This window comes from Syngnathus floridae, chromosome 7, assembly GCF_059516105.1.
Source record: "Syngnathus floridae isolate MCC-2025c chromosome 7, RoL_Sflo_1.0, whole genome shotgun sequence".
In the NCBI taxonomy this organism is placed as follows: Eukaryota; Metazoa; Chordata; class Actinopteri; order Syngnathiformes; family Syngnathidae; genus Syngnathus; species Syngnathus floridae.
Window position 1 is genome coordinate 16,688,523 of NC_142419.1, and position 12,123 is coordinate 16,700,645.

The following is a 12,123-nucleotide window of genomic DNA, read 5'->3' on the forward strand; positions in this document are numbered from 1 at the left end:
AATAAAAAAGCATCACACGCATATGTCACATAACTTAATGTCGCCTGCCTTCGTCTAACAAATGTGACGATTTACTCGCCCAAATGGTGGCAGCATTAAAAAGGCCAATTTCTATCAGTCTCGCTATGCTTAATTCATCAGAGAAGCATTTAAGTGAGCCCAGGAGGCGTGCTAATGGGGCCTTAATGAAAACCTCCAGCCTGCTCATTAAAGTGGACACACACAAACAAACATCAAGCAGGAAAACACATACACAAGAGACGCACAACCCAATCTGTTTATCACATGACCTGTGTTCTACTCTCCTTTCATCACCTCCACTTTAGCGCATCCCGTCACAGGCTAGCAGGAAGCCAAATGCAACGGTCGCCATGGCAACTTGATAAAAAGCAGCCATTGCTGCAAGCAACTTTGATGTGGATAGGGTTCTCGCGAAGGGGTCATATGTTTGCTATCTTTGGATTAGTCACCTTGCTTTTATTTTGCATTTTATTGACTATGGGTAGCGGTTTGAAAAAAATAAATAAAGTGTTTTGAAAAATACATGCTCACAAAAGCGTTATGACAAAAAAAAGATATCGGTCATGATAATCGTGATCAAAATATCAGATCATGAACTCGTTGACAACATCCCATAACGCACCAAACCTTGGAGACTATTTATTTGCTCCTGTTTTGGTTAGCAATAGCATCTAGATGATTCCTACTGGGGCTTTTTTGTGAGGAGGAAAAATATATTAAGCTTACAGCACTCAACATTTTCAATGAGGAATAAACAATAGACAGATGCTGGATGTTTTTCTGCATAAATATATTCCACTAGTCTTGATGGTTATACTTTGACGAGCCTTCTGCTTGGCCGCTTCCTTTCTTCCTCTGCGTAATTCATTCCATTATGCCAAGCGAGCCGAAGGAATTCATCACAATGATTAGTGTGACGCATGCTGGAGCGTAGTTCATAGTTCATAGATGGAGGTGAACACCACCCCCACCCCCCTTCTTGAAAAACCTGATCTAATTTGCCACATTTCTTCACATCTTGTTAAGTGTTCCTCACGCTGAAGTGCTGCTGGGACTCAGCTGGGGGGGTTCATCTCGTCTTTTCTTACCTAACAGCTTCTGGCAGTGAGTCTTTGGAAGTAGAAACTCGGATTATGTTCAATTAAAGCATTGCACACCGAAATTGTGTTGATGCTGGGTCGTTTGCAATAATCCCGCAGTGTAACATCGCCGTCTGGTGGTCAACCACAAAAGTTATTTTTATTTTTTTTTTACTTGTGGGTCCATTTTCAAATAAATAAATAAATAAATAAATAAATAAATAAATAAATAAATAAATAAATAAATAAATAAATGTTTGGATTAATTTCTAATATATTTTTGATACAAACTGATAAGCTGATAAACTCATGAAAAGCACCTAAAATTAATTGTCTTTTCTCATTTATTTTTCAAATATAATCACTGATTTTGATGTGTGTGTGTTAAAGAATTTTCAATGAATAATGGATGCGGCTAAGGGTAATGGCTGCTTTGTTGTAAAACGTGCTGTGCTGAAATGCGTCACCAGAGGCCACTAAGCAAACACCCAGCAGCCTGCATCCTATGCAAAATGGACTTATATGGAGTACGATGTTCGCAGACTGAATATTCAGTATATAATTCATGAATTCATCACACACTGGCGGAGCTAGAGGGGGGGCCGCGGGGGCACTGGCCCCATATTTTCCAGGCAATTTTTTTCAATATATCCACCCGTCGCCTGTAGCGAACATATCATGAATTTTTATCAGTGTTTTCTGGACATTGTCGGGGGGAACAATTATTTTGGCAGACCCCCTGAGATATCCTTGAGATACGCCCCCCCAAAAGGAAAACATCCTAGCTCCGTCTGTCATCACACAAGAGGGGATTCGAATCCAAAACCTCTGGACTGCAAAGCAGACGTCACTTCTCGCCCATGCAGAAGTCTTGTATGTTTGTACTTCACTTTTAAGTCGATGCTTTTGTTGTAAAATTTATGACGTGTCGGAATAGGATGTCGGTTGTGAGATCAAACGTCTTTGTTCATTAATTTTAAGTTTTTTATTGGATTTGACGACAGTCAGTGTTTATTGAAGAAGACACTGCAATGAAAGTAGATACTGGCAAGTAATGAAGATGTCAGGTTTGAGCCTTCGACCTGATTTATTGAGCTATTAAAAAAGTGAAAGTTAAGGAAAGGTTTGGCTTACATAGAATAATTTTAGGTGGTGTTTAAGGACATCTGAATGATTCAACCTGCAGATTGACAATTACGATTAATTGACTGAACTTTATGTAAGGATTCATTTCTTAATCAAAGCAATAATAATTCTTGCCTCCCAGATAAACAAGTAAAATTGTTGTGATGTGTTTTTAATGAGCTAATTAGCATTTCATCACAACACCAATTGTGTTGCTTATTCTGGTGTACACAATCTGGCCACATGGGGGCAGTATAAGACAACCTCATACCCTCTTGGTTCTTAATATGGCAGTAAAATTTGTCACTCCGTGCAGGAGATGAAGAATAAGTGCTAATGAGAATTGTCTGTCTCTATGTGTTGCAGCATCTTTTGTGTTCAGACATCTGTTGCTTAAAGTTTAACAGCCCCACCACATCTTATAGATGCTAAATGTTAGCCAATATGTGCCTATGGATTTTTCCATATTTATGGAGATTGTTTGTAATTTTTTTTTGTTTTATGTTTAGTTTGACTCTAACCTTCAACTGAGAGTAGCAATAAACAGCCTCTTAATTGGAAAATGCATTTTTTTTTAGTTTCCACGCTTTTACCCCCTTTCATTGCACACCCGTGTGTGAAAACACAAACTAGGTCACCTTGCAGTGCAATACTAAACTCAGCTGGTATGTGCGTTTGTGTTTGTGTGTGCACACCCACGAGAGTTGCATTTTGTCCTCTAATGTTCCCCGCTGCGTCCCTGTGGCTCCACAGAGAGAGCAGAGTCATTAGGTGGCCTCAAAGTCACTTAGCCCAAACTCAATTAGCCGACCACAAGTCAGAGATGTTTACACTCATGTTTATGTCCCCGGTCAGGATGCTTTCTGCACTGTACAATGACATCATATCATTGAGTCGGAGAAGAGTAATAAACTTTACAAGTGTGACCTATAAAATGCACAGAATGAGAGCCGTAAAAGTCATAGGAGGACGGCCATGAACCTTGTGAACAAACATGGTGGTCCTTCGTAGCTGAAAATCCTTGAACATATCGCAAAGGGACAAAACAAGGACACGGCCGGGTGGGATTGGCACACACCACCTCATCCGAGTGTAAACATCTGTTCAGTAGTGCTAGTTCATTGCCAAGTTATTAAATTTGATTTCTAAATCATATTGTTGGCTGTTTGGGTTTGAAGAAGCCATTCCAGGACTATGGATTCAAGTCTGCCATTTTTTTTTTTTTATTATGGGTTGAGCATGCAAGTCAAAGTTTGATCACGCAGGCCCCTTCGACCACCTCTCACAAGGATGTTGGATCACCGTGGCCACCCCACTGAAAATTTCCTAGCTACGCCTCTGACTGTGAGGCATGTAAAGTAACTATTACTCCACCTTGCTGCCTGGATTTAATACCTAAACTATATAATTGATTATCCCACCTTAATTGGTTTTTGCTAATCACAAAGTGATTGCTCCCACTACCACAAAATAAAATGAATTTCTTTTTGCGCACAAGTGTAGCACGTGTGTTAAATGAATGGTGTGCTGCGCACGTATAAGTAGTTTCGTGATTATCATGTCGAGCCCATCCCCGACTGTGACTGAGAGAGAAAAGGGGGTGGATGTCGACAGCGTGTGCACATCGGCAGCTGGACGCGATGCTGCGTGCCCCCCGCGCTGGCGCGCTTGGAGCGGCCAACTTAGCTTGCCACCTCCAACACGCACAAAAAAAGAATGATGTATGTTCTCTCATTTTCGTGCCAACTTTAGGTTAGTAGTAACTTGATCGCCGGGAAGATGTCCACGCCGCAACTCAACTCCTCGCCGCCCGACCAAAGCCACCTCACGGCGGCCACCACCGATCGGACGGACGCCTCCGAGGTGACGGTGGAGGGGCGCATCCGCCTGCTATTCTTCGCCTTGTGCGTAACCATCGCTGCCGCCACCTTCGTCGGCGGCGTATACTCGCTCCTGTCCCTGCTGCAGATGAGAAGGAAGACGTCCCTGTGTCTCATCGTGGCGTCCATGTCCGTGGACGACCTGCTCAGCGTGGTGCCGCTCTCCCTCTTCATCCTCCTGCAATGGGAACGGGACGGACGCTCGGCCAGTTTATGCAACCTCGCCGGGCTCCTGTACGTCTTCCAAGGGGTTTCGAGCAACATGAAGGCCTGTCTGATCGCCGGGTACACTTTTTACGTGACCAAGAGGTTCGGGGTGCTTCGTTCCATCCGGCGGCCCCTCCGGGTGATGTGGGCCATTGCCGGCGTGTGGGCGGTCAGCCTCGCCGTCAGCGTGCTGCCTTTGTGCGGATGGGGCAGCTTCGCGCAGGCTCCTCTCGGCTGCTTCCCGGAGAGTGAAAGCTTCTACACACTGCTGCTGTGTCTTTTGTATTCATTGTGCTTTTGCGGCTTGCTCTTCTTCTTTCTGCCGCTCACCTACCAGCTGCTGTGCTCCGGAGAGCCGCAAAGGCGCGTGCAGTGCGCGGCGTATTTGGGCGACGTCCGTTCGCTCTCTCGGGACAGCCTGGATAAAACTTTCGGCGCCTATAACGAACTGAGCCCGAGTTCATGCGGGACGACGTGCGAGGTCAAGGAGGGGAAGGAGGCGGGAGCAGGGTGCTCCGGGGTCATCTGCCGGCAAAAGTCGGCGGCTGTGGGGGACTCCCCTGTGGTGTTTGCGCAAAAACGCTTCTCCATGATCCTGGCGGTTGTCAGGGTTACTCTGTGGATGCCGATGATGATGAGTAACAACACACACACACCACGTCTAAACATTTACTTCAATATGTTGAATGCACATTTCCATTGTATTTGAATTAGCAAACAATTGCAAGTACAGCGATGCCTTGAGATACGAGTTTTGATTCAATATTAGTCATTTTTTGCATAAGATCTAAAATATAAATTTTATGTCTACGTGTGCTGCACCACTCTTTGTGTTCCCTTGCATAAAGCATATCAAACAGATCGGCTTTATTTAAAAGTTCAAAGTGCATCAAATCGAACCAGATTTAATCACATGAAATATAAAAACTCACTCAAAAAATGGATGAGTGGAATTTGCAATGCATACTGAGAAGCTAAAGAATGCAAAAAATGAACTTTTTGGAGTTATATGAAATCTGTTTAGGGGCAATAAAAAAGCAAAGATGGTCTGGAACACAGGTCACATGACCTCCAACGTCGACTCGGTTTCATTCGTACCCGTTTCCTCCTCTCTTTCATTCACAGACTCTGATGCTGGTGCGCCACGCCGCTAACGCACGCAGCTCATCCCTCGAGACGCTCGGCTTCTTCCTGACGTTGCTGGCGCCTGCCGTCACGCCGCTCTTCGTGCTGTCCAAGCGCTGGATCCACATGCCGTGCGGCTGCTTCATTAACTGCAACCGTGAGCCCGAGCCCGACCCTTCAGGTAGTCAGGAATCGAATCACTGACCAATGATTCAAACAAACATGGAGGCAACTTGAGATGAATTTCTATTACGACAAGGCCCGCGGAGTAGACATGGCACCTGAGAAGCCGTAGTTTACACTGGAAGTAAATATGATTCAAGGACGTATCGATTTTAAAATGTAGCAATGTGATTCGATTCCGTAACGATTCCATTCGCCATGGTGCAACGCTAGCCTTTATGTTTTATTAACATGCAACCAAAGGCAAAGTTTTCCAAAGCCCAAATTATCCAAGCTAGCTAAATTAAAAAAATTCTATATACGTGGAGTGCAATACGATTCAACGATTCTCTAACGTAACGATTCAGCCTGTCAAATCGAAACCGATTTTCCAATCATTTTTTTGTTGAATCCATTCACAGCAATGAAAAGAAGATTCGAATTCAACCTCTCCCTCCAGAAAGGCTGCGGCGTGTTCAAGCTATCTCACGCTAACATGTCTCTCGGCGACACGCCGGCCGAGAAGCGAGCCTACCACAGCCTCTTCAACAGCGATTTTACAAACAACCGTCTCGATGCGTTGGAAACTGCTGGGCTCTGCAGCTTGGGCCCAAATTTTCCTTTTAGCGCCACACTGCCCGTGGACAGCTCCTTTCATCCGGACCTCTTATTAGAAGACTTTGGCAGCGGCGGAGAAGCACTGGCTGATTGCCCTCCGCTGCCCCGCGAGAATCACGGAGGTGAGGAGGGCCTCCGTGACGTTCCCTCGCTTCGTCTTAATCAGCGGGAGAAGGAGCGCAGTCTCACAGACACCTCGTCTGTGTTCGAGGGCTCGGAAAGGAGGCTGTCGCATGAAGAGTGCCGGAAAATCGAGTTGACCGATTGGGAGTGGTGCAGGAGCAAATCGGAGCGAACGCAAAGACAGGTACAAAGCAACTCCATGAAGCAATTTGTAGCTGTCGTTTTGCAGTTTCCGGTTGGCGGGAATCGCTCCCCCCTCCCAACCTGTGACATCACTACGTCTTTTTATGAAGAGACATTTCCCAGTTTCGATAAAACTACTATTATTTGCAAGATAACAGCACAGCTGCCTAGCAAGGTCGTCTGCTTTTTCTTTTTTTTTTCTTTTCTAGTTAAACCTCAAACTGTCTCATCTTACCACCAGACTGAACCTAAAATGGCGCACGATTAGGCAATCGAGCGAGATGCTGTCAACCATGCTTTAAGCGTAAAATGTCAGCCCGTCAGTCAAAAAGCAAATATTCATTTCATGCTGACCGACAGAATTGAGCTCACAGTTGGGCTCGGATCAATTTATTGGCTTCTTAGCGGAGAGCTGGTGGCGCCTGGGATGTGTGCTCATGTCTATAATAATTGGGTTCATCCAATCGATGCTAACAATTTATTTTTGTAATTGTGGTTTGCTTGCTACACAATACATCACAACAGTATGGTTCTGAAATAATTCAAATCGACTTGAAATACAGTTCTATTAAATATAAAGGACTCACAGGCAGATGAGAAAATAAACGCCCGTGTCAGCTGGATGAAGTAATATAGTAACGCTAAAAAAAAAATGAGCCTTCCACTCCTCACGGTGCATGAAAAGCCGTTTATTTATCTTAGCGTGCAAGCTGCGAGAGAGCCGCAAAGCTAAACATCCATCAGCAACAAAGTTTGTGATTCACGGTGCGCCTGGTTGTGTTTTGCTGCTCATTAGCAGCCGAGATGTCATTAGCCATTGTCTCTGCGGCGTACTGTCAATCCCCTCTGGCCTTCCAGCTTCCACGGAGAGACGTGAAATCAAAGCTTAAAGACATCTTTGGCCTCTCGCTGACTTCATCGCCGAGGATGTTTTACCCCCCGGGGTGGCTTTATTGCAAAACTGAAAGCCTTTAAATATTCTGCCAGCATGAGAATAGATTGTACCAAAATTTCCAGGGAAACCCCAAAATGGCCATCAACACACCAATCACTGCAAGATAATCAAACCGAGAGATTCGCTAATTGGGTCTTAGCTGACTTTGATCGCACGTAAGAGAAAATGCTCATATTTAGCATCTCATAGCGGCCTGCTAACTTGATACACTCGGCTGTCTTACATTTATTTATTGGAAACACAGGATAACCTTCATCCAAGGCTCAAACGTAATCATTCATTATTTGATTTCTGGCGGATCCCGCCTAAATAGATTTATGCCTCCGCGAGGCGTTCACTTCCATCTGAGTGCTCATCCCGCTGATGGCTTCTAAGCATTATTTGATTTACTTGACAATGTGATCTTCTTCAGCATTCGAGTCGCGCTTCCTCCCTTTTTTCGCCCCCCTCCCTTCCACACACTCATTCACACCAATAAGATAATGGAGCCAAGCATTGACATCTTTCTTTGTCTCTGATGTGCACCATCGCCAGACGATCATTACAGAGGAGGCTGCTAATGTAAATAATCTTGAGGCCTCTAATGACATCCGACACGCTCTCCTCCTTTTCTTGCGAACATCAGCTCAATTATTTAATGATAAATCTGCCCTCAAGTCGGCACGGCCTGGGCTGTAGTTAATTATTGGTGTGGAAATATAAGCGTAGCTCTAGTAGCAAGTTTGAAACATACCAATTTGGAAAAATTGATATATTCTGTTTTGTGGACTCTTCTTTTAATGTAGAGGTCACCAGCCAGTCTGTCCATCCCGCTGTGCGCTTTCCAGGGAACCGTGTCCCTGCAAGCCCCCACTGGGAAGACCCTCTCGCTGTCCACCTATGAGGTTAGCAGCGATGGATTGAAAATCTCCCCCAAAAATTCCAAGAGGGTATGATGATGTTTTATTTTGGATTCTGGATGGATACATTGTTTATTTATTCAAGTCATATTTAGGTTACGTTTTGAGAAAATACTTTTGAGTGTATTTAATGCTATTTAAAAGCTAGTGACTAGTCACTAGTGGCTAGCAATAGTCACAGACTTGTGGCTAGTCACTAGTGGCTAGTCACTAGTGGCTAGTGGTAGTCACTAGTGGCTAGTCAGTAGTGGTTAGTCACTAGTGAAGTCACTAGTGGCTAGTGGTAGTCACTAGTGGCTAGTCACTAGTGAAGTCACTAGTGGCTAGTGGTAGTCACTAGTGGCTAGTCACTAGTGGCTAGTCACTAGTGAAGTCACTAGTGGCTAGTGGTAGTCACTAGTGGGTAGTCAGTAGTGGCTAGTCACTAGCGAAGTCACTAGTGGATAGCGGTAGTCACTAGTGGCTAGTCACTAGTGAAGTCTAGTGGCTAGTGGTAGTCACTAGTGGCTAGTGGCTAGTGGTAGTCACTAGTGGCTAGTCACTAGTGGCTAGTCACTAGTGAAGTCACTATTGGCTAGTGGTAGTCACTAGTGGGTAGTCAGTAGTGGCTAGTCACTCATGGCTAGTCACTAATGGCCACTTGGCTAGTCACTAGTGGCTAGTCACTAGTGGCTAGTCACTAATGACTACCACTAGCCACTAGTGACTACCACTATCCGCTAGTGGTTAGCATCTTTGCCTCACAGTTCATGAATTTGCTCAACTGCCGAGCAGACAAGTGTGTACCAAGCAACGTTTGGATGTTTATGTGGCTTTTTCAACTATGCTAATCCCCAGGTGGAGGTGTATCGCTCCAAATCGGTTGGCCACGAGCCCAGTGCAGATGACAAAGCGTCAGGTGACCACACAGGCGATGTGAACTTCAACGGCGTCAGTATGGGACTGGACATCGGATTGGGAATGGGAACCGGGGTAGGGGACACCAATGTTAAAATCCACCTGGAGGTCTTGGAGATCTGTGATAATGAGGAGGCCATGGACAGCGTCTCCATCGTGTCAAACATCAGCCAGTCGTCCACGCACGCCCGCTCGCCGTCGCTGCGCTACTCACGTAGGGAAAATCGTTTTGTTTCCTGCGACCTGGGCGAGACGGCTTCCTACTCCTTGCTCATCCCCACCACCGGCAACCCGGAAGCTGAGTCCATCAACATCACCATACCCGACACGGTGGAGGCCCATCGGCAGAACAGTCGCAAACAGACGCAAGGAAGCTCGGGATATCAAGAGGAAATACAACTGCTCAACGAAGCCTACAGAAAACAAGCGGGAGACTCCGAGGACTGAAATTCTACTCGTTCTGGTGAAGGTAAAGAAAAAAAATGGCCTTTCACTTGACTCAAGGAGAGATTAATAGATTCGGACGTGTTTTAGAGGTGACGTTATGGTCACATGTTTGATATCACCAATGAGGGGAGGGGTCAGCTGACCCGTGAGTCTGACTCATCCCTGTTTTCAGTGTTTCATTACAAAAAAGTCGCCTTGACCACATGGATGCAGACCTGATGATGGTAATGGGTTTTGATGGGGCCGCCACAAGTGTTTATCGTGTGTTTCGCCGTTGCTCGCTAGTGCGCCGTATTTGTTTTAATCATGTCGTGTTTCTCCTCCGCATCCATTATGTATCGCACGGTCAGTGTTTTTGCTAGCAAATGAAAAGACTGCAATTTTTTCTTTTTTTGCAAACAAGAATGTACAATACCTTTTTTCCTAATCACAGGAAAAAATTGGGGCTCACTTTCTATCCAATCACTGCATGCATAAATCCACACAACTGAGGTTCCAGAAGTCATTTTGCGCATTTTGACACCAAATTGAATTCTTATATTGTTGCCGACCATTCTAGCAGAACTAAATATGCTTTCATTTTCCCCAGATAGCAAATATGTAAAAACAGAATAGGTATTTGAAAATATATGTTGATATGTTTTTGATGTTGCCGCTCATCTTTGAGTCATTTACAGGCTTCGCCATCATCCTTTGGCGATCTCACCTCATCAACGGCAACATGTTCCTCCCCCCCCCCGAAGAACGTTGTCATTAAAGATTCATTATGAAAAACTGCCTACGGACGAGACTGCTGAGAATTTCCATTTTCCAGCGATGTCGTGATGTATGACAATTTCAGTTGAACCATAATAAATGCAAAAGTGGAATTCTGCCATTTTGGCTCTTAATGGTGCCAAAGGTTCAGAGTGGAGCAGCGTAGCGGAATTGATATGTTGTTACTCGATCCATTCATGCCTTACTTTTGATTAATATTTGTGTTAAATTGATCAGTAAGTGTTTCGCGTTCTTAGCTTGTGGGAATTTAGGCTTTGGGCATCGGGCGCTTGGGTGTCTGCATGTTTGTTCATTCACGCCAGCCATCTGGTTCGACACACAACTGGGATTCCTTATTGGAGGAAAAATAAATAAAACATCTATTTAAACTTTCATTTGTTGCGGTAATCATTATGCTTAAGCTTCATGGCACATATTCATTTGTGCTCTGCGGATGTGTATATAGTTTTTTTTTTATTGCTTAATTGGGACATATAATCAGTTGTGTCTTAATAAAAAGTGGCCGACATTCATAGCACACAAAAGACAAAAAAACGATGCCACACTTAAGAATCATTTATTGGTAGTATTACGGTTAGCACATAGTTGAAATTGTCTGGGGCCAATGGGCATTTGTTACCATGACGACCAGGGAGAGCACTGGGATGTTTTCTGTGGGCTAAAGAGAAATGTAATCAGAAAGAGTCAGGAAAGAAGAAAATGACACACATCCTTGCGCGATACATTGCTAAATATTTATGTGGGGAGAAAAAATGGCCGGAGGGTTTTTATGATTCTGTGAACACACAGATCATTTGTATGTATCACCGGTCTCCCCAAGGCAAACAAAACAAAAAGTGCACACCAGGAATCATCAGTATTAAGCAATAGGGGGGGGAAAAATCCACTACCGCATCCCTCACAGTTTATAAAGCTCTTTCATATTAGTTTCTCCCACTTGATGCCCAGCTTGCTCGTTCAGCTTCAGCTCTTCACATTTTCTTGAGCTTAAGCAGTCGGGTGGGAGAATCAGGAGCTCCAAATAACACCGCACCACATTTACTAGCGCTTGGCAAACACAAATTAGGTTTGTTTTTTTTCCACAGCACAAAGCAATACAATGGATGTCCTCAAATGGCATCTTCTATTGTAATAGATGGCGGAACCTGCAATTTATCACCAGGTGCATTATTCACAAGTAACTAAAAAGACACCCTCTTGCTTATTAGGTTTCCCAGGTGGATAAAATAACTTTTACTCATTGACTGATACCACCACTAACTATCTATCTATCTATCTATCTATCTATCTATCTATCTATCTATCTATCTATCTATCTATCTATCTATCTATCTATCTATCTATCTATCTATCTATCTATCTATCTATCTATCTATCTATCTATCTATCTATCTATCTATCTATCTATCTATCTATCTATCTATCTATCTATCTATCTATCTATCTATCTATCTATCTATCTATCTATCTATCTATCTATCTATCTATCTATCTATCTATCTATCTATCTATCTATCAAACTTGGCAAATAAAAATTGATTTGATTTAATTTGATTGATCTATCTATCTAATCATCGTATTCCCACCCATTTCCATGTCAACCAATCAGAGCGCGCCACGTCATT

General features: G+C 44.0%; 1 protein-coding gene across 2 annotated transcripts; it reads left to right on the plus strand.

The window, feature by feature from the left end:
• The first annotated feature begins 3,795 nt into the window (after window positions 1-3,795).
• LOC148395659 (putative G protein-coupled receptor 149) lies at window positions 3,796-10,872 on the plus strand. 2 transcript variants are annotated; one of them, XM_088381644.1, is made up of 6 exons: window positions 3,796-4,088; window positions 4,194-4,945; window positions 5,437-5,618; window positions 6,022-6,524; window positions 8,264-8,407; window positions 9,215-10,872. In XM_088381644.1, the coding sequence occupies exons 1-6, from the start codon at window positions 4,005-4,007 to the stop codon at window positions 9,719-9,721; spliced, it is 2,172 nt and encodes a 723-aa protein (XP_088237770.1). In that variant the 5' UTR covers window positions 3,796-4,004; the 3' UTR covers window positions 9,722-10,872. The 2 variants fall into 2 exon arrangements, with proteins under 2 accessions (XP_088237770.1, XP_088237768.1); XM_088381642.1 differs by having other exon boundaries at window positions 3,796-4,945.
• The last annotated feature ends 1,251 nt before the right edge of the window (window positions 10,873-12,123 follow it).